Here is a 20,978-nt window from a genome sequence, read left to right as displayed (position 1 = left end):
AAACATCGAATACTAGATTGATTAATAAATACTCAAAGCTGCTTATCTCTTAGAATTTCAATGAATTGAAATCAGGTCAAACATCTGATTTTGGTTACAAAATCAAATATTGCTAGTTTTTTTTCACCATTTATACTTTGTGAACCCAGAAGATCTGAGACAGGTCTCAGTTAATTTAGAAAGTTTATTTTGCCAAGCTTGAGGACGTGCCAATGACACAGCCTCAGGAAGTCCTGATGACATGTGGACAAGGTGGTCAACTCACAGCTTGGCTTTATACATTTTAGGGAGACATGAGACATCAATCAATATATGTAAGAAGTACATTGGTTCTGTCCAGAAAGGTGGGACAACTTGAAGCAAAGGCAGGAAGACTCAAAGTGGGGAGGGAGCTTCCAGGTCCCAGCTAGGTTATACACAAAGGAATACATTCTTCTGAGTTTCTGATTAGCCTTTCCAAAGGAGGCAAGTAAGATATGCATTTATCTCAGTGAGCAGAGAGGTGACTTGGAATAGAATGGGAGGTAGGTTTGCCCAAAGCAGTTTCCAGCTGGAGTTTTCCATAGTGATTTTGGGGTCCCAAGATTTTTTCCTTTCACAACTCCAAATCATATATTTCCTTTCATCCTCACCATCTTTATCCCATAACTTGAGGAACAAATTCTAAAAAGGCTCTTTTGCTTTATCAGACTTCGTAATTGAAGAAAATTTTAGAAAAACTTTCTCCTCAATAGTTCTTATGCTTTTCTCCTAATTGTCTGCTGCTTCTCATTAGCATTGTTTGTTGTTAATAAATTAAATTCAGCATTTATTAATTCCTACTTTAAGGGACATTTTCTACTGTGTAAGTTATTATTTATTTTATTATTATTATACTTTAAGTTTTAGGGTACATGTGTACAATGTGCAGGTTTGTTACATATGTATAAATGTGCCGTGTTGGTGTGCTGCACCCATTAACTCATCATTTAGCATTAGGTATATCTCCTAATGCTATCCCTCCCCACTCCCCCCATCCCACAACAGTCCCAAGTGTGTGATGTTCCCCTTCCTGTGTCCATGTGTTCTCATTGTTCAATTCCCACCTATGAGTGAGAACATGCGGTGTTTGGTTTTTTGTCCTTGCGATAGTTTGCTGAGAATTATGGTTTCCAGTTTCATCCATGTCCCTACAAAGGACATGAACTCATCATTTTTTATGGCTGCATAGTATTCCATGGTGTATATGTGCCACGTTTTCTTAATCCAGTCTATCGTTGTTGGACATTTGTGTTGGTTCCAAGTCTTTGCTATTGTGAATAGTGCCGCAATAAACATACGTGTGCATGTGTCTTTACAGCAGCATGATTTATACTCCTTTGGGTATATACCCAGTAATGGGATGGCTGGGTCAAATGGTATTTCTAGTTCCAGATCCCTGAGGAATCGCTACACTGACTTCCACAATGGTTGAACCAGTTTACAGTCCCACCAACAGTGTAAAAGTGTTCCTATTTCTCCACATCCTCTCCAGCACCTGTTGTTTCCTGACTTTTTAATGATGGCCATTCTAACTGGTGTGAGATGGTATCTCATTGTGGTTTTGATTTGCATTTCTCTGATGGCCAGTGATGATGAGCATTTTTTCATGTGTCTGTTGGCTGCATAAATGTCTTCTTTTGAGAAGTGTCTGTTCATATCTTTCGCCCACTTTTTTTTTTCCCTTAGTATTTATTGATCATTCTTGGTGTTTCTCGGAGAGGGGCATATGGCAGGGTCATAGGATAAGAGTGGAGAGAAGGTCAGCAGATAAACATGTGAACAAACATCTCTGGCTTTCCTACGCAGAGGTCCCTGCGGCCTTCGGCAGTGTTTGTGTCCCTGGGTACTTGAGATTAGGGAGTGGTGATGACTCTTAAGGAGCATGCTGCCTTCAAGCATCTGTTTAACAAAGCACATCTTGCAGGGCCCTTAATCCATTTAACCCTGAGTTGACACAGCACATGTTTCAGAGAGCACGGGGTTGGGGGTAAGGTTATAGATTAACAGCATCCCAAGGCAGAAGAATTTTTCTTAGTACAGAACAAAATGGAGTCTCCAATGTCTACTTCTTTCTACACAGACACAGTAACAATCTGATCTCTCTTTCTTTTCCCCACATTTCCCCCTTTTCTTTTTGACAAAACCGCCATCGTCATCATGGCCCATTCTCGATGGTCGCTGTCTCTTCGGAGCTGTTGGGTACACCTGCAGAAAGGCTGTCACTTCACACTTGGAAGGTTGCACAGTGGCCAGGCAGAGACGCTCCTCACTTCCCAGATGCGGCGGCCGGGCAGAGGCACTCCTCACTACCCAGATGGGGTGGTGGCCAGGCAGAGGCGCTCCTCACATCCCAGATGGCTTCGCCAACTTTTTGATGGGGTTGTTTATTTTTTTCTTGTACATTTGTTTGAGTTCATTGTAGATTCTGGATATTAGCCCTTTGTCAGATGAGTAGGTTGCAAAAATTTTCTCCCATTCTGTAGGTTGCCTGTTCACTCTGATGGTGGTTTCTTTTGCTGTGCAGAACCCCTTTAGTTTAATGAGATCCCATTGGTCAATTTTGGCTTTTGTTGCCATTGCTTTTGGTGTTTTAGACATGAAGTCCTTGCCCATGCCTATGTCCTGAATGGTATTGCCTAGGTTTTCTTCTAGGGTTTTTATGGTTTTAGGTCTAACATGTAAGTCTTTAATCCATCTTGAATTAATTTTTGTATAAGGTGTAAGGAAGGGATCCAGTTTCAGCTTTCTACATTTGGCTAGCCAGTTTTCCCAGCAGCATTTATTAAATAGGGAATCTTTTCCTCATTGCTTGTTTTTGTCAGGTTTGTCAAAGATCAGTTGGTTGTATATATGCGGCATTATTTCTGAGGGCTCTGTTCTGTTCCATTGGTCTATATCTCTGTTTTTGTACCAATACCATGGTGTTTTGCTTACTGTAGCCTTGTAGTATAGTTTGAAGTCAGGAAGCATGATGCCTCCAGCTTTGTTCTTTTGGCTTAGGATTGACTTGGCAATGCACGCTGTTTTTTGGTTCCATATGAACTTTAAAGTAGTTTTTTCCAATTCTGTGAAGAAAGTCATTGGTAGCTTGATGGGGATGGCATTGAATCTATAAATTACCTTGGGCAGTATGGCCATTTTCACGATATTGATTCTTCCTACCCATGAGCATGGAATGTTCTTCCATTTGTTTGTATCCTCTTTTATTTCATTGAGCAGTGGTTTGTAGTTCTCCTTGAAGAGGTCCTTCACATCCCTTGTAAGTTGGATTCCTAGGTATTTTATTCTCTTTGAAGCAATTGTGAATGGGAGTTCACTCATGATTTGGCTCTCTGTTTGTCTGTTGTTGGTGTAAAGAATGCTTGTGATTTTTGCACACTGATTTTGTATCCTGAGACTTTGCTGAACTTGCTTATCAGCTTAAGGAGATTTTGGGCTGAGACGATGGGGTTTTCTAGATATACAATCATGTCATCTGCAAACAAGGACAATTTGACTTCCTCTTTTCCTAATTGAATGCCCTTTATTTCCTTCTCCTGCCTGATTGTCCTGGCCAGAACTTCCAACACTATGTTGAATAGGAGTGGTGAGAGAGGGCATCCCTGTCTTGTGCCAGTTTTCAAAGAGAATGCTCCCAGTCTTTGCCCATTCAGTATGATATTGACTGTGGGTTTGTCATAGATAGCTGTTATTATTTTGAGATATGTCCCATCAATACCTAATTTATTGAGAGTTTTTAGCATGAAGGGTTGTTGAATTTTGTCAAAGGCCTTTTCTGCATCTATTGAGATAATCATGTGGTTTTTGTCTTTGGTTCTGTTTATATGCTGGATTACATTTATTGATTTGCATATGTTGAACCAGCCTTGCATCCCAGGGATGAAGCCCACTTGATCGTGGTGGATAAGCTTTTTGATGTGCTGCTGGATTTGGTTTGCCAGTATTTTATTGAGGATTTTTGCATCAATGTTCATCAAGGATATTGGTCTAAAATTCTCTTTTTTGGTTGTCTCTCTGCCAGGCTTTGGTATCAATATGACGCTGGCCTCATAAAATGAGTTAGGGAGGATTCCCTCTTTTTCTATTGATTGGAATAGTTTCAGAAGGAATGGTACCAGTTCCTCCTTGTACCTCTGGTAGAATTCGGCTGTGAATGCATCCGGTCCTGGACTTTTTTTGATTGCTAAGCTATTGATTATTGCCACAATTTCAGAGCCTGTTATTGGTCTATTCAGAGTTTAATTTCTTCCTGGTTTAGTCTTGGGAGGGTGTATGTGTCGAGGAATTTATCCATTTCTTCTAGATTTTCTAGTTTATTTGTGTAGAGGTGTTTGTAGTATTCTCTGATGGTAGTTCGTATTTCTGTGGGATCGGTGGTGATATCCCCTTTATCATTTTTTTATAGCATCTATTTGATTCTTCTCTCTTTTCTTCTTTATTAGTCTTGCTAGTGGTCTATCAATTTTGTTGATCTGTTCATAAAACCAGCTCCTGGATTCATTGATTTTTTGAAAGGTTTTTGGTGTCTCTATTTCCTTCAGTTCTGCTCTGATTTTAGTTATTTCTTGCCTTCTGCCAGCTTTTGAATGTGTTTGCTCTTGCTTTTCTAGTTCTTTTAATTGTGATATTAGGGTGTCAATTTTGGATCTTTCCTGCTTTCTCTTGTGGGCATTTAGTGCTATAAATTTCCCTCTACACACTGCTTTGAATGTGTCCCAGAGATTCTGGTATGTTGTGTCTTTGTTCTTGTTGGTTTCAAAGAACATCTTTATTTCTGTCTTCATTTTGTTATGTACCCAGTAGTCACTCAGGAGCAGGTTGTTGAGTTTCCATGTAGTTGAGCGGTTTTGAGTGAGTTTCTTAATCCTGAGTTCTAGTTTGATTGCACTGTGGTCTGAGAGACAGTTTGTTATAATTTCTGTTCTTTTACATGTGCTGAGGAGTGCTTTACTTCCAACTATGTGGACAGTTTTGGAATAGGTGTGGTGTGGTGCTGAAAAAAATGTATATTCTGTAGATTTGGGGGTGGAGAGTTCTGTAGATGTCTATTAGGTGTGCTTGGTGCAGAGCTGAGTTCAATTCCTGGATATCCTTGTTAACTTTCTGTCTCATTGATCTGTCTAATGTTGACAGTGGGGTGTTAAAGTCTCCCATTATTATTGTGTGGGAGTCTAAGTCTCTTTGTAGGTCACTAAGGACTTGCTTTGTGGATCTGGGTGCTCCTGTATTGGGTGCATATAGATTTAGGATAGTTAGCTCTTCTTGTTGAATTGATCCTTTACCATTATGTAATGGCCTTCTTTGTCTCTTTTGAGCTTTGTTGGTTTAATGTCTGTTTTATCCGAGACTAGGATTGTGACCCCTGCCTTTTTTTGTTTTCCATTTGCTTGGTAGATCTTCCTCCATCCCTTTATTTTGAGCCTATGTGTGTCTCTGCACATGAGATGGGTTTCTTGAATACAGCACACTTTTGGGTCTTGACTCTTTATCCAGTTTGCCAGTCTGTGTCTTTTAATTGGAGCATGTAGCCCATTTACATTTAACGTTAATATTGTTATGTGTGAATTTGATCCTGTCATTATGATGTTAGCTGGTTATTTTGCTTGTTAGTTGATGCAGTTTCTTCCTAGCCTTGATGGTCTTTAGAATTTGGCATGTTTTTGCAGTGGCTGGTACCGGTTGTTCTTTTTCATATTTAGTGCTTCCTTCAGGAGCTCTTCTAGGGCAGGCCTGTTGGTGACAAAATCTCTCAGCATTTGCTTGTCTGTAAAGGATTTTATTTCTCTTTCACTTATGAAGCTTAGTTTGGCTGGATATAAAATTCTGGGTTGAAAATTCTTTTCTTTAAGAATGTTGAATATAGGCCCCTGCTCTCTTCTGGCTTTTAGAGTTTCTGCTGAGAGATCAGCTGTTAGTCTGATGGGCTTCCCTTTGTGGGTAACCCGACCTTTCTCTCTGGCTGCCCTTAACATTTTTTCCTTTATGTCAACTTTGGTGAATCTGACAATTATGTGTGTTGGAGTTGCTCTTCTGGATGAGTATCTTTGTGGCATTCTCTGTATTTCCTGAATGTGAATGTTGGCCTGCCTTGCTAGACTGGGGAAGTTCTCCTGGATAATATCCTGCAGAGTGTTTTCCAACTTGGTTCCATTCTCCCCATCACTTTCAGGTACTTTGTTGATTTCTTTTTTTTTTTTCTCTAAACTTCTCTTCTCACTTCATTTCATTCATTGCATCTTCCATCGCTGATATCCTTTCTTCCAGTTGATCACATCAACTACTGAGGCTTGTGCATTCGTCACATAGTTCTCGTGCTGTGGTTTTCAGCTCTATCAGGTCTTTTAAGGACTTCCCTGCATTGGTTATTCTAGTTAGCCATTAATCTGATTTTTTTTCAAGGTTTTTAACTTCTTTGCCATTGGTTCGAACTTCCTCCTTTAGCTCAGAGTAGTTTGATCTTCTGAAGCCTTCTTCTCTCAACTTGTCAAAGTCATTCTCCATCCAGCTTTGTTCCATTGCTGGTGAGGAGGTGCATTCCTTTGGAGGAGGAGAGGCACTCTGATTTTTAGAGTTTCCAGTTTTTTTGCTCTGTTTTTTCCCCATCTTTGTGGTTTTATCTACCTTTGGTCTTTGATGATGGTGACGTACAGATGGGTTTTTGGTGTGGATGTCCTTTCTGTTTGTTAGTTTTCCTTCTAACTAACAGTCAGGACCCTCAGCTGCAGGTCTGTTGGAGTTTGCTGGAGGTCTACTCCAGATCCTGTTTGCCTGGGTATCAGCAGCGGTGGCTGCAGAACAGTGGATATTTGTGAACAGCAAATGCTGCTGCCTGATTGTTCCTCTGGAAGTTTTGTCTCAGATGAGTATCTGGCTGCATGAGGTGTCAGTCCACCCCTACTAGGGGGTGCCTCCCAGTTAGGCTACTCGGGGTTCAGAGACCCACTTGAGGAGGCAGTCTGCCCGTTCTCAGATCTCAAGCTGTGTGTTTGGAGAACCACTACTCTCTTCAAAACTGTCAGACAGGGACATTTAAGTCTGCAGAGGTTGCTGCTGCCTTTTATTTGTCTGTGCCCTGCTCCCAGAGGTGGAGCCTACAGAGGCAGGCAGGCTTCCTTGAGCTGTGGTGGGCTCCACCCAGTTTGAGCTTCCCAGCCGCTTTGTTTACCTACTGAAGCCTCGGCAATGGCGGGCGCCCCTCCCCCAGTGTTGCTGCCACCTTGCAGTTTGATCTCAGACTGCTGTGCTAGCAATGAGCGAGGCTCCGTGGGCGTAGGACCCTCTGAGCCAGGTGCGGGATATAATCTCCTGGTGTGCCATTTGTTAAGCCCATTGGAAAAGCGCAGTATTAAGGTGGGAGTGACCCACTTTTCCAGGTGCCGTCTATCACCCCTTTCTTTGACTAGGAAAGGGAATTCCCTGACCCCTTGTGCTTCCTGGGTGAGGCGATGCCTTGCCCTGCTTCAGCTCATGCACGGTGTGCTGCACCCACTGTCCTGCACCCACTGTCCGGCACTCCCCAGTGAGATGAACCCAGTTCCTCAGTTGGAAATGCAGAAATCACCCATCTTCTGCATCGCTCACGCTGGGAGCTGTAGACTGGAGCTGTTCCTATTTGGCCATCTTGGCTCCTGTAAGTTATTATTTCTTGATGTCTGTTTGTTTAAATAAAATTTTCTGTTTATTTTTTCCTAAGAAATTACCCAAAGTTGAGTCGCCGATAACATTTATTTAGTTCAGCCATCTGTGGCTGGGGAAAACCTTGGCCAGGACAGCTTTTCTCCATTCCCCTGAGCTTCACTTGGGATAAATCAGAGGTTGGAGGACTGGAATCCCCTGAAGCCTTGTTCCCTAACTGTCTGGTTGTTCATGATGGCCATTGACTGAAACTTTATTTGGGAAGGGCAGCTCAAATAGCTTCACTGGAACTCTTATGCTGTCTTTGTGGCCTGAGCTTCCTCACAACATGGGGGCTAAGTTCCAAGGACAAGCAGTGTGAGGTAGAGGGCGTTTTCTAACTTAATGTTGGAAGGCACATGATGTCACGTTTACCACATTTCTTCATTAGAGGCAAGTCAGTAGGTTTGGACCACAGTCTACTTCTTTATAGGATAAATTTTTTCTTCTATTTTTATTATTTATCTATTTATGTATATTAGAAATTGGATCTCACTACGTTACTCAGGCTGGCCTTAAACTCCTGAGCTCAAGGGATCCTCCTGCTTTAGCCTCCCAAATTGCTGTGACTGCAGGCATGTTACCCCATGCCTGGCTTTCTTTTATATTCTGTGGTCATGTATATTTGTACATATTTGTAGGATACACAGTAATATTTTGATACATGTAAGCAATGTATAATCATAAAATCAGGTTAATTATTATATCCAGCACTTCAACCATTTACCATTCTTTTTTTTGTGAACATTCACAATCCTCTCTTCTAGCTTTCAAAAAAATACAATAAGTCATAGTTAATCATATTCACCCTACAATGCCACAGAACACTAGAGTTCATTCTAACTAGTGATAATTTTTTATCCATTAACCAATCTCACCCCATCCCCCACTCCCCTTCATTTCCCAGCCTCTAATGTCCACAATTCTATTCTCTACTACCATTAACTCATTTTAAAAAAAAAATTTAGCTCCCACATGAGTGAGAATATACAGCATTTGTTCTTCTGTGCCTGACTTATTCTACTTAACATAATATCCTCTAAGGTCATCTATGTGGCTGAGAATGATATAATTTTATTCTATTTTATGGCTGAATAGTCTTCCATTGTGTACAGATACCACATTTTCTTTATGCAGTCATCTGTTGATAAACATTTAGGTGGATTCCGTATCTTAGTAATTATAAATAGTGATAAAATAAAAATGGCAGTGCTGGTATTTCTTTGATACGTTTATTTTCTGTCTTTTTGATAAATACTCAGTAGTGGGATTGCTGGATTGTTTTATAGTTCTATTTTTAGTTTTTAAGAAACCTCCATACTGTTTTCCTTAATGGCTATACTAATTTACATTCCCTTCATCAGTGCATAAGAGTTTCCTTTTCCTGCAACCTTACCAGCATTTTTTACTTTCTGTCTTTTTCATAGTAGCCATTCTAACTGTAGTGAGATGATATCTCATTGCAGATTTATTTCATTTCCTAATGATCAGTGATGTTGAGTATTTTTTCATATATTTGTTGGCCATTTGTACATCTTCTTTTGAGAAATGTCTATTCAGATCCTTTGCCCACTTTTTAATCAGATTATTAATTTTGTTTTTGCTGTTGGGTTGTTTGAGCTCCTTATATAGTCTGAATATTAGACCTTTGTCAGATGAATAGATTGCAAACATTTTCTTCCATTCTACAGGTTGTGCCTTCACTTTGTTGGTTGTTTCCTTTGCTATGAAGAAACTTTAATTTTAATATAGTCTCATTGGTCTGTTTTTGCCTGTGCTTTTGATGTTTTAGTCATCACAGCTTTGCCTAGACCAAGGTACTGAAGCATTTCTGCCATGTTCTTTTCTAGTAGTTTTATAATTTTGGTTCTTACGATTGTCTTTAATCCATTTACAGTAGATTTCTGTATATGGAGAACTATAAGGATCTAGTTTCATTCTTCTGCCTACAGATATCCAGTGTTCCCAGCCTTATTTGTTGATGAGAATGTTCTTTCCCCCATGGATGTTCTTGACATTTTATCAAAAATCAGATGGCTGTAAATATGTGGATTAATTTCTGAGTTCTCTTTTCTTTCTGTTGGTCTGTGTATTTGTTTTTATACCAAAACCTTGTGTTTTAGTTACTGTATCCTTGTAATATAATTTGAAGTCAGGTAGACTGATGCCTCCAGCTTTTTTTTCCCTCAGGATTGGTTTGGCTAGTGTGGCTCTTTTTTGGTTCCATGAGTTTTAGAGTCATTTTTCCTAATGCTGTGAAAAAACAATGTTGGTAGCTTGATAGGAATAGTGTGGATTGAATTTGTAGATTGCATTGGGCAGTGTAAGCATTTTGATGATACTCATTCTTCCAATCCATGAGCATGGATTTTTTTCATTTGTTTGTTTAATTTCTGATTTCTTTTGGCATTGTGTATAGTTCTTCTTGTAGAAATCTTTCATTTATTTGGTCAGATGCATTTCTCGGTATTTTTTTTTTTGTGGCTATTTATAAGTGGGATTGTGTTCTTGATTTGGCTTTCACCTTAAACATTATTGGTGTATAGAAATGCTGCTGATATTTGCATGTTGATTTTGTAACTAGAAACTTTACTGAAATTGCTATCAGATCTAGGAGCCTTTTGACAGTCTTTAGGGTTGTGTAGGTGTACAATCATATGAGAGATAGTTTGACTTCTTCAGTTTTTATTTGGATGCCTTTAATTCCTTTCTCTTGCCTGATTGCCCTGGCTAGGACTTCTAGTACTATGTTGAATAGGAATAGAGAGAGTGGGCATCTTTTTCTTGTTCCAGTTCTGAAGGAAAATGGTTCCAAGGTTAGCCCATCGAGTATGATGTTGGCTGTATGTTTGTCATATGTGGCTCTCATTATTTTCAGGTATGTTACTTTGATGCCTAATTTGTTGAATGTTTTGATCATGAAGGAATATTGCAAGTCTACTGAAAGTTTTTCCTGCATCTGTTGAGACGATCATATGGTATTTAAAAATTCTGTTTATGTGGTGAATCACATTTATTACTTTGTATATGTTGAACCAACTTTGCATCCCAGGAATAAAGCCTGTTAGATTGTAAAAAAGTGAATTTTGGGTTGGGCACGGTGGCTCTCGCCTGTAATCCCAGCACTTTGGGAGGCTGAGGTGGGTGGATCACGAGGTCAGGAGATCGAGACCGTCCTGGCTAACACAGTGAAACCCCGTCTCTACTAAAAATACAAAAAATTAGCTGGGCGTGATGGCGGGCACCTGTAGTCCCAGCTACCCGGGAGGCAGAGGCAGGAGAATGGTATGAATCCAGGAGGCAGAGCTTACAGTGAGCTGAGATCACGCCACTGCATTCCAGCCTGGGCGACAGAGCGAGACTCCGTCTCAAAAAAAAAAAAAAAAAAAATGAATTTTTTGATGTGTTGCAGGATTTGGTTTGTTAATGTTTTGTTGGGAATTTTTGTGTCTATGTTCATCAGATATATTGGCTTGCAGTTTTCTTTTTTCACTGCATCTCTTTCAGCTTTTAATGTCAAGATGATGCTGTATCCATAGAATGAGTTAGGGAGGAGTCTCTCAAACTCGATTGTTTGGAATAGTTTCAGTAGGATTGGTAACAGATCTTCTTTGTATGTCTGGTAGAATTTGGCTCTGAATCCATCAGGTTCAGGACTTTTTCTTTGGTTACTAGGTTTTTAAATTACTGGTCCCATTTCAGAACTTGTTATTGTCAATTAAGGATTTTAATTTCATCTTGGTTCAATCTTGGGAGATTTTGTATTTCTGGGAACTTATCCATTTCCTCTAGATTTCCTAGTTTCTGTGCATAGAGGTGTTCATAATAGTCTCTGATGATATTTTGTATTTCTGTGGGATCCATTGTAATGCCATCTTTGCCATTTCTGATTGTGCTTATTTGGATCCTCTCTATTTTTTCTTTGTTAATGTAGCTAGCTAGCTATCGATCTCATTTTGTTGATTACTTGTAAGGATTTTTGTGTCTCAAATTTATTCAGTTCTGCTCTGGTTTTAGTTATTTCTTCTGCTAGCTTTGAGGTTATTTGGTTTTTGTTTTGCTAGTTCTGGTAGGTGTGATGTTAAGTTGTTAATTTGAGACCTTTCTATCTTCTTGATGTCTGCATTTAGTGCTATAAACTTTTTTCTTAATACTGGTTTTGCCGTATCCCAGAAATTTTGGCATATTCTGTCTCTGTTTTTATTTATTTTCAAGAGTTTTTAATATCGGGTCTTTATTTTGTTGTTTACCCAAAAGTCATTCAGGAGCAAGTTGTTTAATTTTCATATAATTATGTGACATTGAGAGAAATTCTTGGTATAGATTTCTATTTTTATTCCACTGGGGTCTGAGATTATGCTTGGTATACTTTCAGTTTTAAAAAAATGTATTGAGACTTGCTTTGTGGCTGAGCATGTGGTCGATCTCAGCGTGTGTTCCCTGTGCCAATGAGAAGAAAGTACATTCTGTGGTTGTTGGGTGGAGGATTCTGTAAGTGTCAATTAAGTTCAATAGGTGAAATGCCAAATTTAATTCTAGCATGTCTTTGTTACTTTTCTGTGTCAGCGATTTGTCTAATGCTGCCAATGAGGTGTTGAAATTTTTAACTATAATTGGGTGGCTAACTAAGTCTTTTCATAGATCTAGAAGTACTTGTTTTAGAAATCCGATGCTCCAAGGTTGGGTGCCTATATATTTAAAAATATTTATGCCTTCTTGTTGAATTTTCTTTTATCACTGTGTATCATTCTTTATCATCTTCTTCTTTGTCCCTTTTAAAAACTGTTGTTGGTATAAAGTGTGTTAATCTGATGTAAGAATAATGACCCCTGATTTTTTGTTTTCTGTGTGCATGATAGATCTTAGTTTATGCCTTTACTTTGAGCCTATGGGTGTAATTATATGTGAGGTGGGCCTTTTGAAGACAGCAGATGGTTGATTCTTGATTTTCTTTAATCCAACTTGCCACTCTGTGCCTTCTAAGTGGAGTATTTAGATCATTTTATCCAAGGCTAATATTTATATGTCAGATTTTTATCCTGCCGGGATGTTGTTATCTGGTTGCTTTGTAGTCTCCAATGTGTATTTGTTTATAAGGTCTGTGAGCTATGTACTTATGTATGTTTCTGTGGTTGCAGGTATTGTTCTTTCATGTCCATGTTTAGAACTCCCTCAAGGATCTCTTGTAGTGCTGGTCTAATGGTATTAAATTCTCTTAGCATTTGCTTGTCTGGAAAAGATTTTTTTCTCCTTCACTTACGAAGTTTAGTTTGACAGGATATAAAATTTGGGGTTTGAATTTATTTAAGGATGCTAAAATAGGCCAACACTCTTCTGGCTTGTAAAGTTTTGCCGACAAGTCTGCTGTTAGCCTGATGGGGTTCCCTTTGTATGTGATCTGACCCTTCTCTAGCTGCCATATGACTTTCACATTGGCTTTTGGATGCTTTTCACTATGTGTCTTTGGAATGACCATCTTGTATAGTATCTTATTGCTGAATTTCTTGAATTTGCATGTCAGCTTCTCTAAATGAGATTGGGGAAAGTTTTGTGGACTGTATTCTAAAATGTGTTTCCAAATTACTTACTCTTTCTCCACAATGCCAATGAGTCATAGATTTGGTATCTTTATGTGATCCCATATTTCTCAGAGGTTTTGTTCACTTTTAAAAATTCTGTTTTCTTTATTTTCATCTGACTGGGTTGATTCATAGGACCAGACATCAAGTTCTATAGTTTTTTCCTCTGCTTGGTCTAGTCTGTTGTTGAGCTTCCAATTGTATTTTGAAATTCCTAGAGTGAGTTGTTCAATCCCAGAAGCCCAGTTTTCTTCTTTCTTAAAATGGCTATGTCATCTTTCAACTCTTGAATTATTTTTCTGGCTTCGTTGGTTAGGTTTCAGCCTTTCCTTGGATCTCATTGTGCTTCCTTACCATCCAGATTCTGGATTCTAAGACTATCATTTCAGCATTTCAATCTGGTTAGGATCAATTGCTGAGGAGCTAGTGTGATCCTCTGAGGGTTAGAAAACACTAAGACTTTTTGAATTGCTGGACTTCTTTCACAGATGCTTTCTCATCTGAGAGGGCTAGTGTTTATTTATCTTTTTGAAATTGCTGTCATTTGGATATGACTTCTGGTTTCTATATTCCTATTCTTCCCTTGAGTGTTTGACTGTTGTGTATGTTGGAACAGTTCATTGGTTTAGTTTCTGTGTTCTTTCAGAAGGCCAAGGATCTTTATGAATTTCTTTCTTTTTCTTTTCTTTTTTTTTTTTTTTTTTGGAGATGAAGTTTTGTTCTTGTCACCCAGGGTGGAGTGCAGTGGTGCGATCTCAGTTCACTGTAACATCCGCCTGCTGTGTTCAAGTGAGTCTCCTGCTTCAGCTACCCAAGTCGCTGGGATTCAGGTGCCTGCCACTACACCAGGCTTTTTTTTTTTTTTTTTTTTTTAGAAAAGATGAAGTTTCACCATATTGGCCAGGCTGGTCTCGAACTCCTAACCTCAGGTGATCCACCTGCCTTGGTCTCCCAAGGTGCTGGGATTATAGGCGTGAGCCACCGCACCTGGCCTTTATGGATTTCTTAGTTGTGGCTAGTTTCCTGCATTGGTTTTCACGGGCTAACTGTGTTTAAGGAATTAATTTTGTTTGGTGGTGTAATTCTGGCTTCAATCCCATAGATGGTGCTTTGGAGTAAGGGCTGGTAGATAGGCTCTTACTCAGCTGCGTAACTCTTTTGTATATCAGTGTGTTTGGAGCAGGCCTCTGAGGAGGGGGAAACAGTTGGCAGGGAGGCAAGAAATGCCTTTCTCACAAAGTTTGTTCCCAAGCCTTCAGAGAATCCCCTTCAATCACTGGTGCCATACTCCCTCTTTCTTAGCTCCAAAGAAGTCCCTGGACAGCTGCACAGCCCCCATCTTTAAGGCCAGGGATGTCCAATCTTATGGCTTCTCAGGACCACATAGGAAGAAGAGGAACTGTCTTGGGCCACACATAAAACACACTAACACTAATGATAGCTGATGAGCTAAAAGAAATTGCAAAAAAAAATCTCATGTTTTAAGAAAATTTACAAATGTGTGTTGGGCCACATTCAAAGTCTTCCTGGTCTGCATGCAGCTGCTGGGCCCAGGACAAGCTTGCTTTAGGGGCAGCCTGAGCCAAAGGTTAGTCCTCCAAATCTCCAGGGACCTCCTGATTCCCTGTGCTTGGAAGAGTCTGAATGGGATATGGGGTATGTCTGCAGGTGTCTGTGGATGCTGTGGGTCAAGGGTGAAGGTCCCCTGGGCAGGGTGGGTAGTGCCATGGGTATGCAGCTGGTGTGGTACCCACAGCCTGGAGTTTTTTGCTCAGCAGTTGGCTTTGAGGACCATACAACTCATGCTCCCCTGATCAGGTTTTCTGTGATGTGTGCTTTTAGGTAAGGCCTGATGAGCTAGTTTTGTCCCAAGCCTTCTGAACCCAAATCTTTGGCCTGATATGTGTTCCAGGCCACAGGTTTCCCTTGGATGGAGTCTGTGGCTATCCAACAGGCTATGCTTTTCCCAGACCAGTCTTGCAGAAGGAGGCACACCCAGCTTCCATGCCAGCACATGAATCTGTGCCTCACTCTTCTCAGTGTTCTGAGAGTGGGGGTGCAACCCCAACTTGAGCTCAGGCCACAGATACCAGCTCAATATCCCTTAACGGTGCACTCAAACCCTGGGAAGTTGGGATGGGTCTCATAGCTATATCCTCTGGTACCCTGAGGTCAAGCACTGGCTGTACTGGAGTGGGCAAACTGCTTTCAGGCTGCCAGAAAAACGCTCAGGTGGGGCAGTGGAGGCTGTGCTATGTGTACACCCTTGAGGGAGCAACCAGGCAGGAGCCAGGGAAGAGACCGGCAAACAAGGGGGTGTGCAAATCAGATGCACTCCAGGCCCTTGGGAAAGGCAGCGCTGGTCTCTCCTAGTCAGGCTGTCAGCAGGGGCTAAAGTGACTCAGAAAGATGGAGAGCCTTGGGGGATGGGTGCCTATTCTCATATTTTCCTGCAGCTGCCTCATGCATGAAACCTTTCATGTTCAAGCTCTGCCTCTCCCTACTCTCCTGGCAGTTCCCCCTGCCAATTCAAATGTCTGTGTGTATCATGGGATCTCTTGTACCTAGGATCTCAGAAGTCCCTGGCAGGATTGTGTGACTCCTAGTTCCTTCACTCTCTCCTTCCTTAGGTCCAATTCTGGACCAAGAGCTGGTCCTGGTGATTGGTGACTCCATCTGGCTTCCCAGCTTCCTTCCTTTTCAAACTCAGTGTCTGCATTGCCTCCCTATTGACTTTGAGTGCTTTTTCCCCCCAAAATCTGTTCAAAGTGTGATGGTTTACTCAATATTTTGTTTTCTCTCTGTGGAGGAGGTGTTTCTGGCTGCATCTGGTTGGTCATCTTGTTCCCCAGTTAAAAATGTAATTGATATTTTGATATGGTTTGGCTCTGTGTCCCAACCCTAATCTCATCTCAAATTATAACCCCCATGTGTGGAGGAAGAGATCTGTAATCCCCACATGTCAAGGGAGGGATGTGATTGGATCATGGGGACAGTTTCCCCCATGCTGTTCTCATGACAGTGAGTGAGTTCTCATGAGATCTGATGGTTTTATAAGGGGCTCTTCCCCCTTCACTTTTTCCTCTCTCTCCTGCCACCATGTAAGATGTGCCTACTTCCCCTTCTGCTGTAATCGTAAATTTCCTGCGGCCTCCCCAGCTATGCAGAACTGTGAGTCAATTAAGCCTCTTTTTAAATACATTTTACCCAGTCTTGGGTAGTATCTTTATAGCAGTGTGAAAATAGACTAATATGTATTTTAATAGTGATTGTATTTAACCTGTAGACTCCTTCAGGTAGTATTTTAACAATATTAATTATTTAAATTCATGAGCATGGGATATATTTCCATTTGTTTTTGTCCTCTACCATTTCTTTCATCAGTGTTTCGTAGTTTTCTTGCAGGAGAGCTCTATCACTTCCTTGGTTAAATTTGTTCCTGAATAGTATTTTATTATTTTTTAGCAATTGTAAGTGGTATTGATTTCTAGTTTTGTTCCATTGTGGTTTGAGAAGATACTTGATAGGATTTTAAGTTTTTGAAATTTGCTAAGACTTGTTTTCTGGCCTAATATATGGTCTATCCCGGGGAATGTTCTATGTGCCGATGAGAAGAATGTGTATTCTGTAGCCATTTGATGAAATGTTCTAAGAGTTTGTTGGAGGAGTCTAGGTTTTTTATATACAGGATTAGGTCATGTGCAAAGAGAAATTTCAATTTTTCTTTCCCAATTTAGATGCCCTTCATTTTTTTTTCACCCAGTTGCCCTGGCTAGGACTTCTAATACTGTGTTGAATGTGAGTGCTGAATGTGGGTATCCTTGTCTTATGCCAGTTCTTAGAGGAAAGACTTTCAGCTTTTCCTCTTTCAGTGTAATGTTAGCTGTGGCTTTGCCATATATGGCCTTTATTGTTTTGAAATATGTTCCTTCTATGCCTAATTTGTTGGAGTTTTTATCATAAATATTCATTAATTAGAGTCTTATTTTCAAGTCTCCTTCTCAGAGTGATTTATTGGCTTAGGTCTGGATAATTTAATATGGTGTCCCTAAAGCTTTTTTAGAAATTACGGGGAATGACAAAGGGTGTGAGGGGGCAAGAGACTTTGTACTAAGAAGGGACTTAGACCGAGTGTGGTGGCACACGCCTGTAATCCCAACACTTTGGGAGGCCGAGATGGGTGGATCACAAGGTCAGGAGTTTGAGACCAGCCTGGCCAACATGGTGAAACCCTATCTGTATTAAAGATACAAAAAATTAGCTGGGCATGGTGTCAGGTGCCTTTAATCCCAGCTACTCAGGTGGCTGAGGCAGGAGAATCGCTTGAATCCAGGAGGCGGAGGTTGCAGTGAGCCGAGACCATGCCACTGCACTCCAGCCTGGGCAACAAAAGCGAGACTTCACCTCAAAAACAAACAAACAAACAAACAAACAAAAAACAAAAAAAAGAGAAGTGACTTGGAGCAATTTTAAAGAGGAAAATGAAAACCTACTATCACATAAAAATGTTTTGTGGCAAAGATGATGTGTGTAAAACATATATTTTTGTGATTCCTGGTGGTTTTAAATTTGTTTTTGATTTTCTAAGTAATTCAAGGATTCATGGTTTAAGAATCTACTGCAGTATAGATAACATTTTATTGCAACCGAATTAATTTCAAAAATGATTATTTTATGTTAGACCATTCTGTCTTCTTTCTTCATTACCAAACCATATTATTTTACTCATGCAGGCTGATCTTACAGAAGCAGTGGAAACTGCATCTTCAGAAGGTCTACATATGGATGCAGAGATTGAAGTTCTTCAACAGGCATTATTATATATGAAAACAATGCAAGAGAAACGTGAAACACTACAGAAGGATCAGGAGAAGTTGGAAGAAGAACTAGTAAACCTCAAAAGTCGCATGGAAATGAATGTGTTAGAACGTGGTGAATTGGAACACCATAAACGGGAGTTCGAAGAAAGAGCAAGGCAGGAGATAGCAGAACAATTAGCAACTGCTGGTCTACTTTTACAGGTTAGTTTATTATCAATAAGGTGTCTTCATTCATTTCAGTGCAAATTATATTTGGGATACATACATTGTATGTGTTTCCTCTACTTCTCTTATAACAATTTGTTTGGTACATTTCTAGAAGGAAGGTGGTATCTGTTTCTCTCTTTAAATATTTCACTTGCCATCATTATTGTAACTAAACTGATCTTCTATAATAATGATTCTCATTAGTGAATCATTTGATTGCTAAGACAAGTTGCATAAAACAAGACTAATAGAGAAAGAAAAATGTGATTTATAAATTATGCTATACTCTTGAAGTATTCTTAAGTTATATTGCTCAATTTTTCAGAATTTAAATTGATTTTATTATTCTTTGGAGTGTTACATTTATTTTATTTTATTTATTATTATTTTTAAATTTTATTATTATTATACTTTACGTTTTAGGATACATGTGCACAATGTGCAGGTTTGTTACATATGTATACATGTGCCATGTTGGTGTGCTGCACTCATTAACTCATCATTTAGCATTAGGTATATCTCCTAATGCTATCCCTACCCCTTCCCCCCACCCCACAACAGTCCCTGGAGTGTGATGTTCCCCTTCCTGTGTCCATGTGTTCTCATTGTTCAATTCCCACCTGTGAGTGAGAACATGTGGTGTTTGGTTTTTTGTCCTTGTGATAGTTTGCTGAGAATGATGGTTTCCAGTTCCATCCATGTCCCTACAAAGGACATGAACTCATCATTTTTTATGGCTGCATAGTATTCTATGGTGTATATGTGCCACATTTTCTTAATCCAGTCTATCGTTGTTGGACATTTGGGTTGGTTCCAAGTCTTTGCTATTGTGAATAGTGCCGCAATAAACATATGTGTGCATGTGTCTTTATAGAAGCATGATTTATAATCTTTTGGGTATATACCCAGTAATGGGATGGCTGGGTCAAATGGTATTTCTAGTTCTAGATCCCTGAGGAATCACCACACTGACTTCCACAGTGGTTGAACTAGTTTACAGTCCCACCAACAGTGTAAAAGTGTTCCTATTTCTCCACATCCTCTCCAGCACCTCTTGTTTCCTGATTTTTTAATGATCGCCATTTTAACTGGTGTGAGATGGTATCTCATTGTGGTTTTGATTTGCATTTCTCTGATGGCCAGTGATGATGAGCATTTTTTCATGTGTTTTTTGGCTGTATAAATGTCTTCTTTTGAGAAGTGTCTGTTCATGTCCTTCGCCCACTTTTTGGTGGGGTTGTTTGTTTTTTTCTTGTAAATGGTTTGAGTTCATTGTAGATTCTGGATATTAGCCCTTTGTCAGATGAGTAGGTTGTGAAAATTTTCTCCCATTTTGTAGGTTTCCCGTTCACTCTGATGATAGTTTCTTTTGCTGTGCAGAAGCTCTTTAGTTTAATGAGATCCCATTTGTCAATTTTGGCTTTCGTTGCCATTGCTTTTGGTGTTCTAGACATGAAGTCCTTGACCATGCCTGTGTCCTGAATGGTATTGCCTAGGTTTTCTTCTAGGGTTTTTATGGTTTTAAGTCTAACGTGTAAGTCTTTAATCGATCTTGAATTAATTTTTGTATAAGGTGTAAGGAAGGGATCTAGTTTCAGCTTTCTCCATATGGCTAGCCAGTTTTCCCAGCACCATTTATTAAATAGGGAATCCTTTCCCCATTGCTTGTTTTTGTCAGGTTTGTCAAAGATCAGATGGTTGTAGATATGTGGCATTATTTCTGAGGGCTCTATTCTGTTCCATTGATCTATATCTCTGTTTTGGTACCAATACCATGCTGTTTTGGTTACTGTAGCTTTGTAGTATAGTTTGAAGTCAGGTAACGTGATGCCTCCAGCTTTGTTCTTTTGGCTTAGGATTGACTTGGCGATGCGGGCTCTTTTTTTGTTCCATATGAACTTTAAAGTAGTTTTTTCCAATTCTGTGAAGAAAGTCATTGGTAGCTTGATGGGGATGGCATTGAATCTATAAATTGCCTGGGGCAGTATGGCCATTTTCATGATACTGATTCTTCCTACCCATAAGCATGGAATATTCTTCCATTTGTTTGTATCCTCTTTTATTTCATTGAGCAGTGGTTTGTAGTTCTCCTTGAAGAGGTCCTTCACATCCCTTGTAAGTTGGATTCCTAGGTACTTTATTCTCTTTGAAGCAATTGTGAATGGGAGTTCACTCATGATTTGGCTCTCTGTTTGTCTGTTATTGGTGTATAAGAATGCTTGTGATTTTTGTACACTGATTTTGTATCGTGACACTTTGCTGAAGTTGTTTATCAGCTTAAGGAGATTTTGGGCTGAGACGATGGGGTTTTCTAGGTATACAATCATGTCATCTGCAAACAGGGACAATTTGACTTCCTCTTTTCCTAATTGAATACACTTTATTTCCTTCTCCTGCCTAATTGCCCTGGCCAGAACTTCCAACACTATGTTGAATAGGAGTGGTGAGAGAGGGTACCCCTGTCTTGTGCCAGTTTTCAGAGAGAATGCTTCCAGTTTTTGCCCATTCAGTATGATATTGGCTGTGGTTTTGTCATAGATAGCTCTTATTATTTTGAAATACGTCGCATCAATACCTAATTTATTGAGAGTTTTTAGCATGAAGGGTTGTTGAATTTTGTCAAAGGCCTTTTCTGCATCTATTGAGATAATCATGTGGTTTTTGTCTTTGGTTCTGT

At 39.8% G+C, this 20,978-nt stretch overlaps 1 protein-coding gene across 2 annotated transcripts in view; it reads left to right on the top strand.

Moving 5' to 3' along the window:
• LOC129492617 (ankyrin repeat domain-containing protein 26-like) overlaps positions 1 to 20,978 on the top strand; it is a 107,477-nt gene that overhangs the window by 72,663 nt on the left and 13,836 nt on the right. For both annotated transcript variants that reach the window (XR_010114216.1, XM_063611899.1), the window contains exon 10: positions 18,008 to 18,295. Coding sequence is in view for 1 of the 2 variants with exons in the window: in XM_063611899.1 (XP_063467969.1) it covers positions 18,008 to 18,295 (288 nt within the window). In the remaining variant the exon portion in view is untranslated. The remainder of the gene's footprint in view (positions 1 to 18,007; positions 18,296 to 20,978) is intronic.

Source organism: Symphalangus syndactylus, chromosome 11 (genome assembly GCF_028878055.3).
Source record: "Symphalangus syndactylus isolate Jambi chromosome 11, NHGRI_mSymSyn1-v2.1_pri, whole genome shotgun sequence".
NCBI lineage: Eukaryota > Metazoa > Chordata > Mammalia > Primates > Hylobatidae > Symphalangus > Symphalangus syndactylus.
The sequence above is the reverse complement of the archived record's forward strand: the minus strand, read 5'-3'. Positions and strand labels throughout refer to the sequence as shown.